The 20,892-nt window shown below is 36.4% G+C and overlaps 1 protein-coding gene across 1 annotated transcript; it reads left to right on the top strand.

Moving 5' to 3' along the window:
- The first annotated feature begins 1,639 nt into the window (after positions 1-1,639).
- Positions 1,640-16,571, top strand: DECR1 (2,4-dienoyl-CoA reductase 1). Its single transcript, XM_085307699.1, has 10 exons — positions 1,640-1,756; positions 4,968-5,170; positions 6,174-6,231; positions 6,352-6,438; positions 7,958-8,105; positions 11,558-11,657; positions 13,503-13,575; positions 15,816-15,962; positions 16,212-16,274; positions 16,371-16,571. Exons 1-10 carry the CDS (start codon positions 1,682-1,684, stop codon positions 16,428-16,430), a joined length of 1,014 nt encoding a protein of 337 aa, XP_085163825.1. The 5' UTR covers positions 1,640-1,681; the 3' UTR covers positions 16,431-16,571.
- The last annotated feature ends 4,321 nt before the right edge of the window (positions 16,572-20,892 follow it).

The raw sequence follows: 20,892 nt of genomic DNA, 5'->3' as shown, positions 1-20,892 counted from the left end.
ACCTATTTTTTTTTTGTTTCTTGCAGTATCTCTCAGCCTGACTGACGTAACTATGTCCTCTAATATTTGTTGGTTCTCCACTGGTTCTTTTTTTCAGATCATAAATAAACAATTCAGCAGAGTCCCAAATGTAGTTTGCTCAGAAACTRCCAGTGCAGAATGAGACGTTTCACATATTGATATGGCTTATAGGGTTAACTTGAATACAGCTGCTGGACTAGTACCGCAGTTTTGTAAAGCCTGCAAAACAGTGTCTAAACAGAATATGGAGGTAACCTGTCATTAATAGTTTGTCCATAAAAAAAATTTGTTTGTCTTGTCTTCATATCCTTATTATCCATGTTTTTTAATCATGACAGCTAGGCCAACATTACTACTGTTATTTGAGATATTAAGGTTATATTGCATTTTTAAAAAATTTGGCTACCTCTTAGTCTTTGAGCTAACTTTCCCCYTATTACCAAAAAATAACAGGTCAGATATAGCAATTGCACCTCAGCAGTGAAAGTTACTGAAAAGCACTTTCTGAAATTTTGGTCATATGTTCGTGTTCGCTTTTACCATGACAATACAACCTCTTTCGGAGGTAGATGTTAGGCACGTTTTTGTGTTTCTACACATAAAAGATTTGCTTTTGTAACTTGTTTCCTCTTACTTACTAGCTTCATTACAGTGAAGCTTTATAAATTGTGTAGGATTTATTTTATAACATCTCTTGAACAACATTCACTCCCTTCTTTTACCCTTCCCCCTCTCCTGAGACTCAGTGTATTTTGAACTAATTTTGTTGAAATATTCCTATCTAAAACTTTTAATAACTCTTTAGGACTTACTGGACATCTGAAAAGTTACTGTAATGATATTGTGGCAACTACTACTTAGTGTTTTGATACTATTGTTTCATTGGCTGCTATATATAATATAGCAGCCAATATATAATTATATATATATAATATATATATAACAATTATTTTGCTAAGTGCTGTGGAATTTATCAGTATCAACGGTTTTTCCTCCACATGTTGAATGTGGAGTTGTTTGATCATTTTATATATAGCATGCTGATGACTAAGCCTTATGATTTTAATTCTGGTGCTGTGGAGCCTCCATAGCATTATGCATTCAATTTCTCTTTAATTCAAAATCTGATAGTGTAGATGCACTGATACGTTTTTTGTCTCTCTTACCGAGTTTTGTGACTGTGTAGATTTGGCTGTGTGGTCCTTTCTACTCAAAATTTGCAGCTTTCTAGAATCTATAGATGCTTTTAGTGGCCACCTTACTCCTCCCCTCTTACTCTGCGATTCTTTRTAACCGAGGAGGACTGCATCGTTTGTTTTGTCTAACCTAACTAGGCTTCACAAAAAGTGGAAATCATTCATTCATTACCTTTGCAATTGGCCAGTCTGTGCTCTCAACAGAGAGAACTGAATGCCTTGTTATCTCAAAGTAGGGCCCTGTAACAGGGTTTAAGGTTCGTCAGCTGCTCGGGTCTCCTCTGGACTCCGTTGGCGGTGTCTGAGTGGGACAAAGCGGACGCCGACCCGCGCCGCAGCAGGGCCGAGGAGCGGGGCTGCCCGGCCGGGGCTGCTCCCCGGGGGCGGGGCGGGCGCGCGCGAGGCTCCGCCCCCGGCTCCGCCCCCACCCGCGGAGCGGCGCGGCGACCCCGCGGCAAGGGAACATGGCGGCGGCGGCGCGGCTGGGGCAGGTGGTCCTGCGTCCCCGCGGCGCGGCCTGCTTCTCCGGCAGCTGGCGGGTAAGGCGCTCCTGGCCGTCGTGGAGCTGGGGGCAGGCGGCGCCCCGGCGCTGCTCGGGGCCCTCCCGCTGTCCTCGTGCCTTCGGAGGGCACCGCGGCCGCCCGCCCGCTCGGCGCCGCCGCGGAGGCGCTCGGGGCCCTGCGGGTGCGGGGGCCTCGGTGCGGCCCTCGGAGCTGACGGCGGAGTCGCGCCGAGCAGCTCAGGCAGCGGGGTTGCGTGCGCGGGGCGGGTCGTGGGGGCCCTCTCCCGCGAGCACGGCCGCGGCGCCGCGCTCCTCGCAGGCGGCTCTTGCGCGGCGCCGGAGAGGGCTCCTGCAGGGACCGCAGGATTCGCTGCCATCCGTGGGTGAGTTGTTTTTCTTGTTTTGCGTTTGTTTTTTCCTCCCCTTACCCCCCCCCCCCCAGCCTGTTTCCTGCTTTCTCTGGTTCTTTATTTAGGCCTGAGATTTCATTTAAAGCCTTGTCCTTGAGCGCTTGCATGCCAGAATGGTTAAATTGACCGAATCCTGTCAAGAAAACCTTGCATGCAAGCTAGTAACTGCTGCAGTCTTGTGAGAAGACTGCTGGATGATACCAGCGTTGCTGGTTCCTGATACCAGTGCCACTTTTTGCTATGGGTTGAGTGTTGCTGCGGCCTGCTGCTGCCTGCCTCCCCAGAGCAGGGGCAGAGCTCCTGCCCCTCTTCCCTGCTCCTTCCCCTCTCAGCCGTGAGGAAGAGGCGCAGGCTGCGTCCCTCACTAGCGCAGCGTCTGGATGGGGAGGCTGTGCCAGGGTCTGGGAGTGCTGCCAAAGGGTTATCTCCGTCCACCCAAGGGAGTCCGAATGCCACCAGGATGTGTGGTCCCTGCCACAAGGTGAAGTTCTCCAGAAGGTGCCCTTCTCTGGCATACCGAAAGAGAGGTTCGATGAGTAGGGGACCCCGAAAAGAATCTTCACTGACTCTTTTCCTAGAGGCTTATTGGTATTTTGATATTTAGTAAAAATATGCAATTTTGATGTTTATTGGAGGAAGCTTTTTTGAAAAAAAATGTGAAGTATTATACAGACATTTGGTGACATGTCTGATCAGTACGATTTTGTCATTTTGGAAAAATGTTGGCCAGTTAGTTCAGTTGGTTACAGCGTGGCACTAATAACGCCAAGGTTGCGGGTTCAATACCCGTACAGGCCAGGTGGCTCTTTTTCAGAGCACTGGAACTCCCAGAGAGGTTGTGGAGTCTCCTTTTGTGGAGTCTCCTTCTCAAAACTCACCTGGACGCAATCCTGTCTAACATTCTCTAGGTGAGCCTGCTTGAGCAGGGGGGTTGGACTAGATGATCTCCAGAGGTCCCTTCCAACCTTAGCCATTCTGTATGATCTGTGTTATAATATTCTTTGGATTCTCTATTTGAGCTACTTTTATGTCTTGAAACCACTTATGTTTTCTGTTTTTTTCCTGTGCTGCTTTTTTTTTTTTTTTTCCCTAATTGAAAGCCATTGTAAATAGCTGAGGAGTTCAAGTTACAGAAAGAATGCCCAAAATACTTGTTTAATATAAGTGTTGTAGTTCTGGCTCGGTGGCCTTGCTTTCGCAATAAATTTAGCTTTAGTTTAAGCTTTAGTTTCTTAATTTTATTGTAGAGAGTACACGTAACTTTTCTTCATTCTTAGTTTTTATTTAATCATTTAATGAAACATAAACTATTACATACACTGGAGGTGTAATTCCATGATTATTTGGTCTTTTTTGCCTGTGTTACTCATATACATGTGTATTATCAYATACAAAAGTTTGCATGCAGTTAGGCACTATAAACCCCACATCCATGCATGTTATAAGATGTGGCACTTATGGTTATGCAGCTACTGCTAGAAACAGTCTGTTAATTTCAGTGTTGAAAACGTGATACAGTAAACAACAAAAACTTGTAATATTTGTGCTGTTTTGAAATAACCTTTCTTCTTGGTGTCAACAGGAAACTGAGGATTCAATCCTTGTATGCTGCTTTAACAGTGCTATATAAAAGTACCCAAGCAGTCTTTTGTAAAATATACTAAAATTTGTATATTTGATGAGATGCATTAAGAATCAAGTATGAATTAATGTTAAAGAAAATAAATATAAGCTGTATTGTTCTAATTTCATGCACTTTGCAAATTAAAGCAGTAAGTTTTTTTTCATACTTAGAAGTGTTTTCACAACTTCAGGTTGATGTAACTTTTGCGTTCTGAAGAATTTTGGAATTCTGAGTAGTTATTACAATGCTATTATTCCAAAGCGTTTTAATTCAGTGGTTAGTTTCAGAGTTGAGTTAGTTTATTTTTTCAGGATGCCAGTAATACTCTCTTGACTATTTTTACGGTAGACTTTCTTGATGATATCACAGACTTTGCACCATTGGAATATTTTCTTATTATGTAGATCACTAATTGTAATATTGAATTTCTTCATTTTCTTTTATTTTCTTAAAGCACTAGGCATGTTTCTTTTTCTTTTTTTTTTTTTTTTTTTTTTTTGCTGGGAATAGTTCACTAAGAGCTATTTTTCTGTAAATAATACTTTTACTGGAACAAACTGTAATGCTAATACCTAATCTTACACAGATTTGCCTGGAAGACTGCTCAGATCTTAACAGCTCAGATAATGGTTGGGGAACAGTTTGATGCAGATTAGTTCTACTCTATTCAAGCCAGTAAAAGCGAGTGTTCCTTTGACTAGAATAGCAAGGATCAATGCTTTAAGGCTGGACCTTTTGAGTTTGTGAAGGCTTAAATATATGTGTAATTTCATAATCCCATGAATTTAGTAGGGATACTGTGAATCCATGAAGTGTAGTACATCTATGAATCTAAAATACAAATCTGGCTTTAGAGTCTGTAATGAGTTGGTGGGCTCACGTGAAAGAATTTCCGTACCCATGACTGAGTGACAGGCATAAGAATAGCATTCAGCATAACAAGAAATACCACAACAATGTTTTTTCAGTAGTTCTTCAGTTGGAATGGAACAGTCTAATATGGCTCTGGAGTTTTCTTAGTGTAGTATGTGCATTTATGTGAAGGTCTTTATGCTTTAGTGTAATGCAATGTAGTTGGCTTTAGTTTATAAGAATAGGAAAGCAGTTATAGTTGTTACTCAGAATTTCTTATGACAGTGGAGCGATAATGTCTTGCATGTAAAAACAAGAATTTGTATAAACAAATGATAACTTTCCTCCTTTTGTTCTTTCAGCTTTTCAGCCGTGGGCCAAATGTATTGCATCAAGACAGCAGTGCACCGCAAGCTACCTTCTTTTCACCTCTTCAAAATGTGATGTTGCCACCAAATACCTTTCAAGGGAAAGTGGCTTTTATAACTGGTGGAGGTACTGGAATTGGCAAAGGGATGACAACAGCTCTCTCCAGTTTAGGTGCCAAGTGTGTTATAGCAAGCCGGTAAATACTAATGAACACATTTTTAGAGCTTTACTTTAGTACTGAATGCTGAATTGATTTATCTGTCCAGCTTTGAAGAAGGAAAAAAAAAGCTTATGAAGAAGAATAGAAAATAATTTCTATTATTTATTTCAGCAAACTTTAAATTACAATGCTATGTTATAAATACCAAAAAATTGCTGATATATCTACAAATATCTAGCTCCAAAATCCCTCTTGCAGTTAGGTCTGCTGTGTAGCCAGCAGTAGGAAAAAACAAACTCAGAAAAATCTTCTGTGAAAAGTGACAGTAAGACAAACAATCCAAAAAGTTAAGATGTAAATTCTATAAAAGTGCAAAAGAGAACACAAAATTAAAGTAGATGTTACGAGCAATTTTGAATTTATTATTGCAGGTGATTGCTATACAGTAGATTTTAACTGCAAGAAATACTTAAAGCCATTAATTTTAACTCTTAAGACTTTTAAGACAGCTATAGTTTTCCCTTAATGAAGATGATCTTTCTAAAATTCTGTTAAGTGACATCACAGTAAAGAAATACAGTCTAATTTTTATTGAAATAAAAGCATTGTGACATTTTTCCAAATAGTAATTTAGATATTTAAGGTGTCATTGTATATCTCCTTTCTAAAATGCTATTAGAGTAGTAGCTAAAATTAAATTTATTATGAATACAATACATAAATATTTTTGCTAGCTTAACTGCATTTGACTAGTATAAAATAACCTCATTGCTTTTGAGTTGCTTTTCAATAGTAGTAGGCAGAAGAGAGAACTCACTTTTAAAATAAAATTTATATATAATTACTAATTTTGTGAAAGAAAATTTTTTAAATCTAAGATTTCACTGAATTCACCAACATGTGCATGTACACACATATATGACATTTTAAGTTTTAGCTCATATTTGTTGAGAAAGCAAGCCATATTTCAGATTTTATTGATCAGAATTGTATACCTATTTAATTGAAATCCAGTGACATAATATGTACTTGTTTCTAGCAATCTTGATGTTTTGAAAGGAGCAGCAGAAGAAATTTCTTCTAAAACCGGGAATAAGGTAAAGTTTGCAGAATTTTGGATATGTTAGTTTTTATAATTAAAGGGTTGTACAGGCTTTATGCATATAAATGCTTCTGTGATTTGTTTAATTTACGAATGTCTTTCCATTATTACATAGGTTTATGCAATCCGGTGTGATGTGAGAGATCCAGTTTCAGTTAAGAATACTGTTGCTGAATTAATCCAAGTGGCAGGACATCCTGATGTAAGTGTTAAAGGAAGSAACGTCACTCTTCATTCTTAAAAACACTCTGCATACTAGGTATAAAGAAAATTAATACAGTAGAAAAGTAATGGTATCTAAAGACATTAGACAAAAAGTAGCAGTACTTCAAGAGAAAGCTGACATTGGCAGTTGTATTATCTACCATATTTCTATAGTTACTAAAATACATAGTGACTAAATAGGCAGAACATTGTTGTGCCTATTTTAAGGACTAACAGTTTTTCTGTAAGCAATGGGTGTCACAGTATGTGATCTCTCAAATTTATGGGACAATGTGGTGTGTGAAACAAACTTTACCTAATGAGCTTTTAGAAATAAAAAAGCAAACAATGTGTTAATCCTTTCTCTGTAGACTAGCCTGAATTGTTAGTTTCTTGTTACTTAATTCTCTAGTTCACCAATTCACTCTTTTGCTAATTCACAAATTAATTTGCACACTTATGAGCAGAAGAGTTACCTAACTGATAGTGAGAGTGCACCTCCCTCCTTCATCATGATGTGAGCATCCTCTGAATCGTACTGGGAAGTACGAGAGCCATAGCAATCCAGCTGCGGGTGAATCCACTTCAAATGCTTTTTGAGCAAGCTAATGTATTTGTACCTTCCAGCTCTTAAGTTTGGTCTATATTGTGTCTATTGGTCATTTTGATTACTAGGCAAGAATTTGCTTAATTCCAAAGAGTTTTTATTTTACCAGGTGTTAACAAGCGGTTACTCACAAAACTGCAAGGATAGCAATCCTTTTTTGTCCTTGAGAATCTGGTATCTGGTGTACGTGTTGCTTTTGCTTTAGCCTAGTGGTGCTGCTTGCAGCTACATGAGGCATGTTGGCATGTATGCCAACATACAGTATGAGTTGTGTGTTAGGGCCAAAACCTGAGCAGGAGTCAAGTGAATGGTCACAAATGGAACAATGATAATAGGATTGTTTGAATTAAGTCAACAAAACATTGCTCTAAAAATCTTCCTAAAAAGGGGACTTACCTGTGTTGTTACCTAATGATACCTGTTGCTTATTTACAGAATGTCTCCCAGACTAGAAGCAGAAGTAATCACAAGCATTATCTTTTGTCCTTAGTCTGTTAAAATAAAAAGAAGGTTTCAGTTTGAAAACTGAGTCCCCTCCAATGACAGTGACAGGTATACATGTATTTAAAGAATTTTGTGTAGTTGCTTGCTGTTCATTAAATTGCAATATTCTCTTTGTGACTAATGATTAGACTTCTTGTCATACAATAGTCAGCTAATCAGACTTTTGTCGTAGGATTAGCTGAACTTAACACTTTTTTTCTTGTGCTTCTGTTGGCTGAAATGTGGTATGTGACCTCAGAACTTGAGAGGGAGTAACTTTCCTGTTAGGATACTCCTGAGACAGTATGGAAAATATTTAAGTACTAGAGTAATTAGTAAGTATCAGTATTAGTAAGTACTAATACTGAATACTAGGCTTAAGAATTAAGTTTAGTGTAACTTCTAAGATYTTATTAATGTATTTCAGGTTGTGATAAACAATGCAGCTGGAAACTTTATTTCTCCTTCTGAACGACTTTCTGCTAATGCATGGAAAGCAATAACTGATATTGTGCTTAACGGTACTGCCTTTGTAACTCTGGAAATTGGAAAGGAACTCATTAAAGTACAAAAAGGTATCTTAAATTTAAGATAAACAGTAGCTAAGCATTGTAACATTATCTTATTACTAATTTCCCTTGATATGGTTTATGATAGCTGATTTTGAGACTCTGAGAAGAAACATTTTTTAATGCTGCATTTCTTCTAGAAAAAAAGCTTCTTTTGGAGTAAAATAATTCTTAACTATAGTACTGTAATATTGGTTGGCAGTTATTTTATTATAGAATCCGCCCTAAAAATTGGACCCAGAGACCATGAGGTAGAATGTAAGAATTTGATTGCAGAGTTTGTACTACTTGTAAAACAGATGTAAAATTTAAAGAATAAGACTTAAAAATGTGTAATATTATATATATGTTTTGTTTTCTGTTCTATATCTCTGTTGCTTTCATTAAGTAACTGAACATGTATCATTGATTTAAATGAATACTAACTCAGGAAATCACTTTGAATTTCCATGCTGAACTTAAAAAAAAAAAAAAAAAAAAAAAAAAAAAAGCTGTGATTTTGACCAAAAGCACTGGAGAATATTATCTTTGAGGTAAACTGAAAAAGAAATTTGAAATTGAAATTATTGTTAGATTTTATGTATAATTTGAACACTTTTCTTGAATATAAATTTCAATTCTGGACTATCTAACAGTTTAATCAAGTATTTTGGCTTTACCTTAAAATTATGGTAGTTCTTTGATATTCTATCTGACCAAAGAATTATTTATATACACCTGTATATTTATATGTGTGTGTGTGTGTTTTTAAAAATAATTTAATTGGACTAGTTACCTAAGGGACATCACATGCACACATGGATACTTACATGTACCCAAATTATTCTCTTTAGGGAAGGGATAGTGTATGTCTTTGTATGTTGTTTCACAGATTACGTACAAAGAACTACTTGTATTCTACTTTGTCTTCTCCTTATAAATTGAAAAATACTGAGTTTCTCATTTTTTGACCTAAGTGCTATCTTCTCAAGTAGCATTTAAACCAGTGAGATATGTTTTGGTTTTTCATATGGCCCCACTTTTTATGCTTGTTTTCTAGGTCCAGCACAGTGTGGAAACTTATCCTTTTGTATTTGTACTGTATTCTCTTACCAACTGAATTCTTCCTCACTTCTGATGCTTGTTTTCTAGATACAGCTACTATCTTAAAATAATCCTTTTGTATTTCCACTGTATTTTGTTAACTGCTGAACTAGCTGAAATTCTTCAAAACTCCCCTTGAAAAATGCTCCAGGTTTTGTACTTGGGTTTGTACAGCATTAATTTTATATTGTTAYCATTAATGTTGCATGTAGAGCTCTGTAACAGTTTTGGTCAGTTGAGAAGATATTTCTTAAATACATTAGTAGCGCAGAAAAGAATCATTGTCAACATTCTAATGCTAGTATCAACATGTTGAAATCCCCGTCCCCAGCTCTATCTCACTATATCATTACAGCAAACTATTGCAATAGTTTGCTTTATGGCCTTCCAGATGCATGTGTTGTCTCCTATAATAAGTTGAAATCCAGCTTTAAKATGCTTTTATTTGCTGCTGCTGAAAGAAAACTGTTGTTCTTGCCTCTAACTTCAAATTCTGCAAAATCTTGTCCCAGTCATTTACCTTCATATTGCCTGTCTTCCTCTTCTAAGCTTCCAAAAACACATGAATTTTTCTTGCTGTTACATGTCATCTTTCATAGGGGATTCTGTATGCAAGACTTTGTATTTAAGGCTTTCTTTAAGACGTCTTTTGCAAATAAATCAGATGTTACCTGTTTGTCCTCTCATTCTCTACCTTTGTTTTCTGTTGCTTGTTTGTCATCTTCCTTTGAGTAGAAAGACCTTAGTTTCAGAAATGGTGGAAAGGGTCACTTTTTTTTTTAATAGATGATACCTAGCACAAATATTTTAAAATAACCTATCAGGATGCTGTAGGTCTGACAGTCGCTAAAACACAGGGACATACTTATATCTGCAGTCTGACCTATGTTAAACCTATTTTAATAAGTAACATAAATACTCTGCTTTTGGACTAAAATCTTAGGGGCAAGAACTTGTTTTACTGGAAATACCCAGCTGCAGTATGTTCCCAGTTCCTGCTGAGATACTTAGAGGGGATTTTATCAAATTTGCAATTTGCTAGTGCCTTACTTACTTATGCATTAAAGTTTTAAAAAGTGAGCGAGGTTAATCAGTTAGATAATGTCCTTCTAATGAATATAAACTTTAGAAATCAAAATTGTACCTGACTTGAAACGTATCTTAAGACTGTAAATGTGTGGTCATTCTGGTTTCTGTTTTAGGTTCACTTCTTTATTTAACCAGTATTTTAAAAATTATCCCTTCTAATCCGCAAAATATCAAATCTAAATAACTGCAAATATAGTTTGAGGTTTTTGTCAGTGGTGTTTTTTCCTTTCAGAGTCTCTTGCTGGAAGCTTCGTTACTTTAAATATTGTCCATTGTTCCATAATGTCTGAAGGCATATTTTAGCTCTTGTTTATGGTCCTCTTTAGGTTCTCCTGTATAACRTAACCATAAATCTTTAACTGAGTCTGACTTCATTGTCACATAGGAACTATTGGTAAAGCATATAGTTTTAGAGATGTCCCTTAAGTAACTACTCAAATTATTTTTAAAATATAGTAACAGTTATTTTAGTTTCTGTGGCGCAAGTAAGTAGTGAACTGTCCTCCCATCTTCCTGATTTCCTAGTTGCAGTAAATTCATGCTAATAATTGATAAAATAGAATTTGTAGGCTTCTACAAAAGAACCAAGTTACATTTTTCATTCTATTCTGTAATGTTTTAGTTAAATCTATGATAAAATTTATTTAAAAAATGCTGTTTTTATAGAGGACTTTGTTACAATAATAGTAGGGAAAAAATTAAGAAAACTTTCAAGTTATGCAAATTAACTTTCTCATATGTACTACTGGAGCAAAAGCTGAGAATTTCCAGGGCACGCTTTCTGCAGTATAGTAAACTTTAAGATTTAACTTCAAACCTAAGTTGTGTAATTTTAAGATTATGGCAAACTTATTTTTTCATGCTGATATTTTTTTTTGTCTTTTTAGCCAGGAGCTGATGGAATTGGGGACAGAATACATGGTTAGTAACTAGTTGGCTGGGGCAGCTTCTAAAAAGACACTATAAGGCCTTAGGCTTTCCTTCTACATAGACTGAAATTTGCCCATGTGCGTTCATTGTTGRTGAAGTCTGCGGGTTCAGACTGTACTTTGGAGCCCATCTGTTTTCATTCATAGGAAAGGGGAAACAAAAGAAAAGGCTTAAGAGACAAGTTTCCAAGAGTAGTTGTTTTAAAAAAACATCTTTTTGAAACCCAGAGTGGTGTCCCTAACCTGCAAACTTCTATACTGCTGAAGTTGCTTTTTCACATTGACTTCAGAGCTTGAACTTTGTGTGTGTAGGTGTTTTTTGTTATTTATTTCTTGTAATGTTTTTACAATTTCCAGGAGCAGCATTCCTGGCTATTACGACAATTTACGCAGAGAGTGGTTCTGGATTTGTGGTGCCAAGTGCCTCTGCCAAAGCTGGTGTAGAAGCAATGAGCAAGTGAGTAACTGCAAAAACACATTCTGTTCTTCACATTCTTCAGATATGGTAACAGGTAGCTGGTTGGTATAATTCTCCTAGTTCCATTATATCATTAGAGAAACTTCCTGCCTTCAGTATCCTGACAAGAAAGTAGTATGCTGATAGCTCCTTAAGGAAGGAAATATTAAATGTCATTATTGTCATGATTTTTTTAATCGGGGCAAAAGAGTGAATGTGTGAGTGTATGTATGTGTGGACATATATATAATTAGGAATTCTGCTACTTAGGTGTTTCATCTGGGCCATCTTTAACTTTTTAATACTGCTAGTACTTCTAAATGGAAAAATTAGCCAAAAATGTTGTGTCTGGCCGTTTGCTGTCACTAGAAGAGGAAAGTAATGGTGGAATAGCATTTATTTTGATACAAGTCTTTCCATTTACAAAGACCATGGAAAGTTTGAGTTCCTAAGTGCTATAGATTGGAAATAATTATTTGGAAAATAAATTATTATTTGGGGGAGTTTGTGGTGTTTTCCACACTCATCCTTTTTAGCCRACTCTCTGCTAGTTGTACAATTACGTAACTTCATTGTATCTTCCAGTGGCAGGAATCAGTTGGAGAAGAGCTTGTTCCCAGTTACCTGCTTCTGCCCCTTCCTTTGCATGGGCCGTGGCACTTACCATACTGCAGTGAGCCTATTAAACTTGCTAATTCACTGGAAAACAAACACTATGGGAAAAAAATGAAATTTTTCCTTCTGGTTAATGAGTTGGATAATTGTCAAAAATCAGGTGACTGTCAGAGAGCCAGTGCAAGATAGGAGATTAAACTGCAAAGTTGTTGTGGTGAAGGATAAGGACAAATCAGTGTCCTACTGTCCTACTACTTACTATTTCTTTTGGCAATAGCAAGCTATAGAATTTTAGATTTTTTTTTAACTGCTGATTCTTGTAGGCAAACCAGCATTTGCAAACAGTAATCAAGAGAACTATTCAAGGCTCCTTGTACCTTCCACTTCCTTTAATCTTAGGAAAAGGTGTGTTTGTATTTCAGTGGAATCTGTTGGCTGATTGGAAACTTAACTAGTTTCATGAAGAAATATTTATTTTCACTGTCTTAAGTTAAGGTCTGTAATTGTACTTAATTCATAACAATAGCATGTAAGAAATAGTTATGTTACTCGGCAAATGGAAAGACTTGTTATTTTTAGCTGTATTGCAGTCCATGATAACAAATAGTCCCATCTCTGCACTTCAGCAGAAGCAATTGAATAGTTCTGTAACCTTTTAGTAAGTGGAATTCATTATCCAGAAAAAATAAAGGAGAAAGTGAGTCATGATCCCTGCTTTATAGTGTTGTGTGACTTTTCAAAGTCTTTATGACCCAGCTTATTAATTCTCTGTAACAGACAATATATCTAAGGTAGTGCTTGTTCAAAGAAAGTGTTGCCATGAAGCAAAACAGTGCACTTTTCTGAAAATGTAGAGCATTTTTGATCACAAGTATGACATCTTCAGCATAGTTAAGTGATTTAAAGTACAAAAGAAAGGTAGGCGCCTGACAGTTATTTGCAAGGAGTTTGGGTGCCAAAATCATCTCTATGCTTTATGGGGAGAAAGATTCGCTCCTTCAATTTGCTTTATTTATGACACCCATATTAAATCAGAATTTCTCTGTTYGTGAATGTGACCAACTTTTCTGAAATATTTTTATCAAGAACACCCAAAAAATATMTTAACTGAAAACATGTGGCTTAGGGCTAAAATTTTGGTATTTGATTCAGTTTTGATAATTCTTTGCTAAATAGCATTATAAAATACTTTGTTTAAAATGTTGATGCATTTTGTTAAYGAATTTTTAGGTCTCTTGCGGCTGAGTGGGGTAGATATGGCATGAGATTCAATGTGATTCAACCAGGTCCAATAAAAACAAAGGTACATAGCATGGAGTGAAACATAACCTTGGATATGCTTTTTGTAGTACAGAATTGCTTTTAAGATGATCTAACCCTTTCTATAACCTTTCAAGTCAAATACAGTTTTCTTGGAAGTCCAAAACTATGCTGTAGTATTGAACACATTTACTTAACTTCTCAATACTTCATTTGTAAAATGCTGTAAAACAGAATTTCTCTAACTTCTGAAACCTGCCACTTGTTCCTTCTGCCACACTAATACAAATGAAACTCATCTGTCTTTAATCATTCTGTTGCTTAAATATAGCCAACTATTACAATCTGTCAAGTGAAGTGAGTTCTTACACTTAGTGGAGTACAACTGCCTGTTTCTATCTGAGCTCCTAACTTATAAATGTTTCGTCAACTCCAGAATTTCAGATCCGCTTAGAGATATATGAGGACAGAGCCTCAGGAATTTAGTTGAAAATTACAAAACTAGAAAGAGGAAAAAATAAGGCAGTGAGGAAAGGTAAAGCTTTGGTATGAATGAAAAAGACTAAAAGTTTTGAAGGAAGTTATCCGGGCCAGCTGGTATAGGAAGAAAAAGCAAGCAGTGCTGTAAGAAGAGAGAAGAGAAACTGTTTCACAGTCCAAATATGAAAGTGAGGAGCAGTAACAGCTAATAACGATACTACTACTATCTCTAAAAAGGTTTCTTAGTTACTTAGTTTTGCTGTAGTGTCTGGGAGTGCTACTGCTTTTCTATTTTTTCTCTTGTCAATCTTAGATGCTACACTGGACAACTGAGTTTTGTGGGGTGTGGTTTTTGGTTAGTTGTTTTTTTGTTTGTTTTGGGGGTTTTTTTTGACTGAAAGGAAAGATAAGTGAGTATCAACCTGGTTGTAAGAGCACTGAAACAACCCTACAAGATCAGGCAAAGTTCTCCAGGCCATATATCCAGGGAATTGTTAGACAAGAGTACAATAAGTATAAAGATAATATAATTTATCATTAAGTATAATGATATTTGCTCCTTATTTTTCCAGCTTCTGACAGTCTATGGTAGTAGAGTTTGATACTTTTTTTTTTGTAGTATAAATATCTCAATGGATTTTCTTGCCACTTTTTGCTGTGTTCTTTTTTGAATCTGTGCAGACTTTTAGCATCCACTATGTCATGTGGGAAGGTCACTTTGAATTACAGATTCTCATAGTTTTCGGACAGTTAACCTGCTTTAAATTTCAGCATTGCTACCTCCCATAATTGTTTTAGATGTAAATTAATGGAGTATATCACATTTGATATAATGTGTATTCTCAATAAAGTAAGCAGGCTTTACTTAGAGATGTTATACCAATCTGAGTTAAAATTTCTCTGAAACTATAAAACTCAAGACCTGCTTTATTTAAAGCAGGATATCACAAAATGGAGGCCTTCTACTGTAAGGTATACCTATGTCTTTGGTATAGCTGTTGTAAGCACTGTTGTAAGGCGTGATGGGAAAAGAAGCATACAGATGCAGTGCTTTAAGCTTGTAAACTGGTATTTAAAAGTATTGTTATAGAATACTTAAATGGCATGTGTAGAGCCATAAATTACAATGTGGTTAACTCTTACAACTGCAGTAACTTACCAGAAATATTACTAACATATTTCTGATTTTGCCCAATCAAGTTGCTTCTTTGAGGAGGAGCCAGGAGGAACAACAAAAGCTTCTTCTGATTTCCGTGACATTCAAAGCTATTCAGATACTAAAATTCAGTGTCTTAGTTCAGTTAAATTGGAACAGCTGAAACTAAAACTTAAGGGTTTTTGCTTTTTGCTTTTCCCTTATTCTGTGTCATGTATAATTTATTCCTGTCACCCCATTCCTCTCGCCACTCCCTTTTTGTTTCTCTCTCCTGTCTGTGCAGCAGTTTCGAGGTTCACTTATTTCCTCAAATACTTGTCAAGCCTTTGTCAGGTATTTGGGAAACAAAGATTATTAGAATCTCTTTTCTTTTCATAGATAGTTGGTGGGTGACTATCCCAAGCAAGCCTGATTCCAGTTTATCACTCTCAGTGAACACATACTAGTGCAGTATGGATAAATTGCATTTATTTCCTACTTTCTTCTTTTTTCCTTCTATGGTCAAAGATGATATAGTACAGTTTACCCCCTACATCTTAGCTTTCATATCAAGTCTTCTATACTAAGTAATGTAATCTTTGTTTGATTTTACTTTCTGATGCAACAGTTTTTTTTTTTTTTTTTCAAATATATTTCTTAATTTTCAGGGTGCTTTTAGCCGTCTTGACCCAACAGGCACGTATGTGAACAGTTTTATAGAAAGGATTCCCTGTGGCCGCCTGGGAACTGTAGAAGAAGTTGCAAATCTGGCTGTCTATTTCTGCAGTGACTATGCAAGCTGGGTTAATGGAGCAGTAAGTTTTAATTGTTTATACAAGCAACCTTAAAGAGTGGCAGCAAAACTCAGATCCTCATAGAAGTCTTAGTTATAATATGATATTTAAGAAATTAAACTATCATTTTGAAATTCTTTACAATCATAATTAACATTTTAATTGTATTTTGTAGTAGTTAGTAGCTTTAAAAAACTTTAAGATAATGACTGCATTAAAGAGTTGTCTAAGAAAAACTACTGTTAAATACACTGCTTATGTTTTATCTAGGTTATTAGAATGGATGGTGGAGAATTTGTTGCTATGGCAGGAGAATTCAATGACTTGAGGAAGGTAGTAAATTTCTTGTCTGCTTGTTGGCATTCGGACAAATATTAGATGTGTAATTATTATATGGAATTCCAATTAAATGCTCTTGTCTTTTACTAGGTTACCAAAGAGCAATGGGATGTGATGGAAGCAATGATCAGGAAAACAAAGGGTTCGTAAAGTACCCATCTTACTGTAGTCCTGGTGATGTTTTTTTGGAAATGAACCACTAAATCCATGAATATTTAGAAATAACCTGTTAATGAATAGCCTTCAAAACATTTTATATGCTGATTTCAATAAAGTATTCTGAAATTGTAATGTTTTGAATATAGCATTTGTATTTTTTCTAAAACTTCTGTTACCAAAAGTGAATGACAGATGTTTATTAAAATTTTACTCTTCTTTGGATAATGTCTTACATAGCTATGCTGTGATCTRTGGTTAGTTTCCTCTTTATTTCAGAACTTTTTGTTGTTCGGATATATGCAAGTATTTTTTAATATGGTAATTTCAGTAACATTTCAAGAACTCCGTACCTGAACATAATTGTTAATATAAGAAAAGCTCAAAGTTAGTCCTAATATTTGCAGTTCAATTACAGGCCCTAAATTTGCAAATAACTTTCAAGTTGTCAGTAGAACTAAATATAGTGACATAGAATGTAAGTTAATGTTTTTCAAATAAAAATTTTAGAGAGATATAACCATTTCAGTCTCAGCTTTTGCTGACATTTTAAGTCTTTTTATTATCTTCTGTTGAACTTTAAAAATGGTATCTAGGGATGAATCTTGCCTTTCTGAGTAGCTCTTTCTTTATCATAGATTAACTTAATGTTCTTGAAAGTGAGAAACTAAAACCTCATTTGCTATTAATGTGTGAGGGACTAGGGGAGTGTCTGCATAAAAAGAGACTTACTTAGACTAGTAAAAGATACTTGTGATTTAGGATTGAAAGCGTTGAAAACTCATTGGCAGAGGCCTGTAGAAACTGAGGTTCCATTAGCATACACAGATCAGTGAAGCTCTGAGATGACATTACCTCCAAATCTAGTAAGTTCATTCATCCTAAATAAAATGTATCAACCCGGTTATAAATAGGTCATTTAATAAAAAAGCATGTTTATTCTTGTCTCTCTTTTGGGGTTATTAAATTTTCCAAATTCATAGGAGGTGCCTGTTGTTCCTATCTTCAAACAATTCATGGAATTCTCCAAAGAAATCTAATTTCAGCTCTGTCCTTCACAGCCTGAAATCCATGTCATCTTTTAAAATTCTGTTTTATCCCAAACTTTGTCCATCCATGCATGCAGCCCTATGTCTGTGCTTGTATGTGCTGTGAGATTGATACACAGTGATTTAAAAATCAGGAATATAAAAGCACTTCAAGGRTGTCTTCCTTCAAGTGACAGCAGTTGTCTAGTCCCTTTACTCACACTTCAAGCCATACTAACATATGCCAGCATCTGACTTTGAAATCCCTTGATTGCCTTAACACAGTGCTGAAGTAAGCTAATGTTCTGCTGAAAGAAAAAAAAAATCCTTTAATCTGACTTTTTTTCATCCTACATGTTGTCTAATGTATTTTTGAAATGTTGAAAGCACCAACATTTTTGGTAGGGGAAGAATGAGATGGAGAAGAAAGGATAGAAGAGAGAAGGGAGATAGCCCACTGCAAAAATAAGTTTTACCAGATCTCTCTGTAATAGGCACCATGGTGTTTAGGTGTCATATATACAGACATAGTACATTTCAAAAATCAATTACTTGACTTCAAACATCCAGACGGACAATTTCTTCGGCTCAACAGCCACCCTAATACTGCTCTGCCCATATACGACCTTTGTTTTAAGAGTAACCTTTTAGGAGTTTGGTTCAGAAATTCCTTCCTTCCACAGCAAATTGCAATGAGTTCCTATGCAAAAATACTTTTAAGAATTCTGAGAGCTTTTGCAGTTTAAAATAAATACTATTTCTTGACCTAAACATTAAAAACAAACAAACAAAATTCTTCATTGCCTTACTTACCAGAGCAATTCTGGGCAGTTTTGTACCTAAGGGGAACTTGCTTTAATTCACAGTGAATCTTTCAGGGACCAAAGCTCTTCTGTGAGCCATCAGAGGGGGTTTTAGTGCATTGGCCTGCTTTTAATTGGTTCAAAACAACTTCAGTTGATTTCAGAGGCATCTGGAGGTGCTCCGTGCTTCAGAAAACCAGGCCACACATACTTAGGTGCCTGAGCCTCCTTGCAGCAAGTAGGTGTGGATTTCAGTGTGCTTCAATAATGAAATGAGTACGGTGAGGGCTTAGTATAAACACACAGGACGCCAAATGGAAATTAATCAGAAAAAGCTAATGTTGCCTAATGACATAAACGCTTAATCCTAGTTTAATTGCAATTTTAGAAGCAGTGAATGCATATTTTGTGAGACTGCGTTCATTTTCTGAAGAAGCTGTGCTAGCTTCCAGGCTACTGATCTGTATCTGATATTTGCCCAGTATAGAATATGCTATCTAGAAATTTCTTAATCTTGCCTGGGTAATCTTTCTCAAGATGCGTCATTGATGGATTTGTAAATAGCACCCTAATGCTGTGCATGAAATACTCAGAGTGGAACAGAGGGGGCCTTGGTGCAACAGTGGATGAATACCAAAATGCTTGCTTCAAGTCCTATGCTCGATCCCGATTAAATCATCAGTGAAAAAATCAGTACTGAAAATCGTGTTTCTCCACTGCGGGCAGTGGTTCACGTCGGAAATGTCGGTTGTGCGTTGTTAATGGCTCCTGGTGTGATGAGAGCCCTGAGCTACACTAATGGCCTCTGCTGTAGGCAATCAGGCAGTTGCAATGCCTAACTTTCTCCTATTAAATCAGATTTTTATGCCTGTCAACAAACAGTATTGCATTTATAATATCAAAGGTTTTTAAAGGGCCTAGTAGTTAATGCGTTTTTTTCTTTTTTTCCCCTTGAGGAATAGTAAAATCTTGACGCTTTCTTCCTTACAACTAACAGAAAAAGGCATTCTTATTTGAGCAAACATTGTGGTAAGCTTTCAACTGTACAAGCCATCTTTCTAAAATATGTTGTATACATTTAAACTAAAACAGGATAAAATTTTGCATAGCAGACTTTTTTTGCAGTTTGTGGGACAGTGTGTGTCTTCATTAGCTGTGTTGTGTTTTAGAAAAATACATACTTAGACAGTAAGATCATTAACAACTTGAGTAAAGGAGATCCYGCATAACTGCCTATAAGTCAGCTTCTCTGTTTAGCAAATATACAGCATACCTGCACTCCTACATGTAAATGTTTTTGCATGCTGCTACTTTTCTTTAATTTTTTTTTCTTGGTCACCAAATGTTTGCCACGAGAAAGGAACTTGCAGTTTTCCCTACCGTCAGCTTTGTCATTGCAATAAACCTCGTTCTGCTGTGACCCTGCCATGGAGAGCTCTGTCCAGGAGCATTGCAGAGATTTTAAATCCTGGTGTTTCTACAACAGTTTTGACTTAACCATATTTGCTATACTTTGCATTGCACTGATGTAACACACACCTTCGCTGGAACTGTCTTGTTAAATTGCTGTCTTTTAATCCGAATTATACATATGAGAAATGACTGTATGAAACATTCCACATGGACATGACTGACAAGTGCTTTGCATATTCTGTTCAGTACCAGGGGACAGCTGATCAGTAACAGCAATAGTAGAAGTGTGAACAAATCTTTGACAGGTAACTTTACTCATGTTCAGGAAAAGAGATTCCAGTTTTTGTGATGACTCTTTGTCAAAACACTTTAAACATTTCATTTTTAACTGTAATGATTTTAGCAAACAGTCACTTTACATCATATCTATTACAGTATAAGTTTGKTTTTTAACTCTTTACACTTTTTAAATGTTAAGGCAAAATCCAGGGTTTCAAGTGCACAGTATGAACAATATCAATCATTTATTGTACTGATAGGCAGATAATCTATTCACTGTTCCTTCACTTGACATACACAATTATATTTCACATTGCATAGAGAAAAGAGGAGAACAAGCAGGTGAGAAGTTAAATCACTGTGCATGGAGTGGGAGTAAAGCAGTGAACATGACCTAGCTGAATCTTGCTTCAATTTTTTTGTGGCTTTTCCCCTTGTCAGTGCCCCTGTCCTGCCACCATCCACTCCTTAATTTTTCCATCAGGCCCTGCTGCTCCTGGGGTATTTACTTGCCAGAGTGTGGCCTGAGTTAGAGGATTATGTCAGTGAGAGTTAAGTGATGACCTTGGATGATCTGATTCTCACTGACTGAGACCTCTTGTTTCAAATAAAATGCACTTCTTTCTGCTTGTTATATTAGATACAGGGATGTGTTTGAGAAGTTGTATATAGCTAATCTAGTAACCTAGAACTGTTTCTGAAATACAGTTTTCTGTTGAGGCAGCTTAGGTTCATTGACTTTAAGACACAGCTATTTCCTTCTTACACCAGTATACCTTGACATTTATAGAGTTGTGCTGGCATAAGACAAGTGTCAAATAAAAGAGCCAGGCCAAAAAAATATAGATTGAAGAAGATRGTCGTTTCCATACTGTAATTCCCATTAAAAAAAAAATGTCTAGTGTAATAAAAGGCAGAGCCCATTATGTAAAC

Source organism: Rhea americana, unplaced genomic scaffold (assembly GCF_003343005.1).
Source record: "Rhea americana isolate MKP2758 unplaced genomic scaffold, rheAme1 scaffold_0, whole genome shotgun sequence".
NCBI classification, from domain to species: Eukaryota; Metazoa; Chordata; class Aves; order Rheiformes; family Rheidae; genus Rhea; species Rhea americana.
This window is presented reverse-complemented; position numbering and strand designations above follow the sequence as displayed.

What these genes read in the sequence shown, in the direction of transcription:
- DECR1 (XM_085307699.1), top strand. Translation starts at nt 1,682, where the DNA reads ATGGCGGCGGCGGCGCGGCTGGGGCAGGTGGTCCTGCGTCCCCGCGGC. An exon ending in CTTCTAAAACCGGGAATAAG is followed by an intron (nt 6,232 to 6,351) that starts GTAAAGTTTGCA and finishes ATTATTACATAG; the next exon opens with GTTTATGCAATCCGGTGTGA. An exon ending in CAAGCTGGGTTAATGGAGCA is followed by an intron (nt 15,963 to 16,211) that starts GTAAGTTTTAAT and finishes TGTTTTATCTAG; the next exon opens with GTTATTAGAATGGATGGTGG.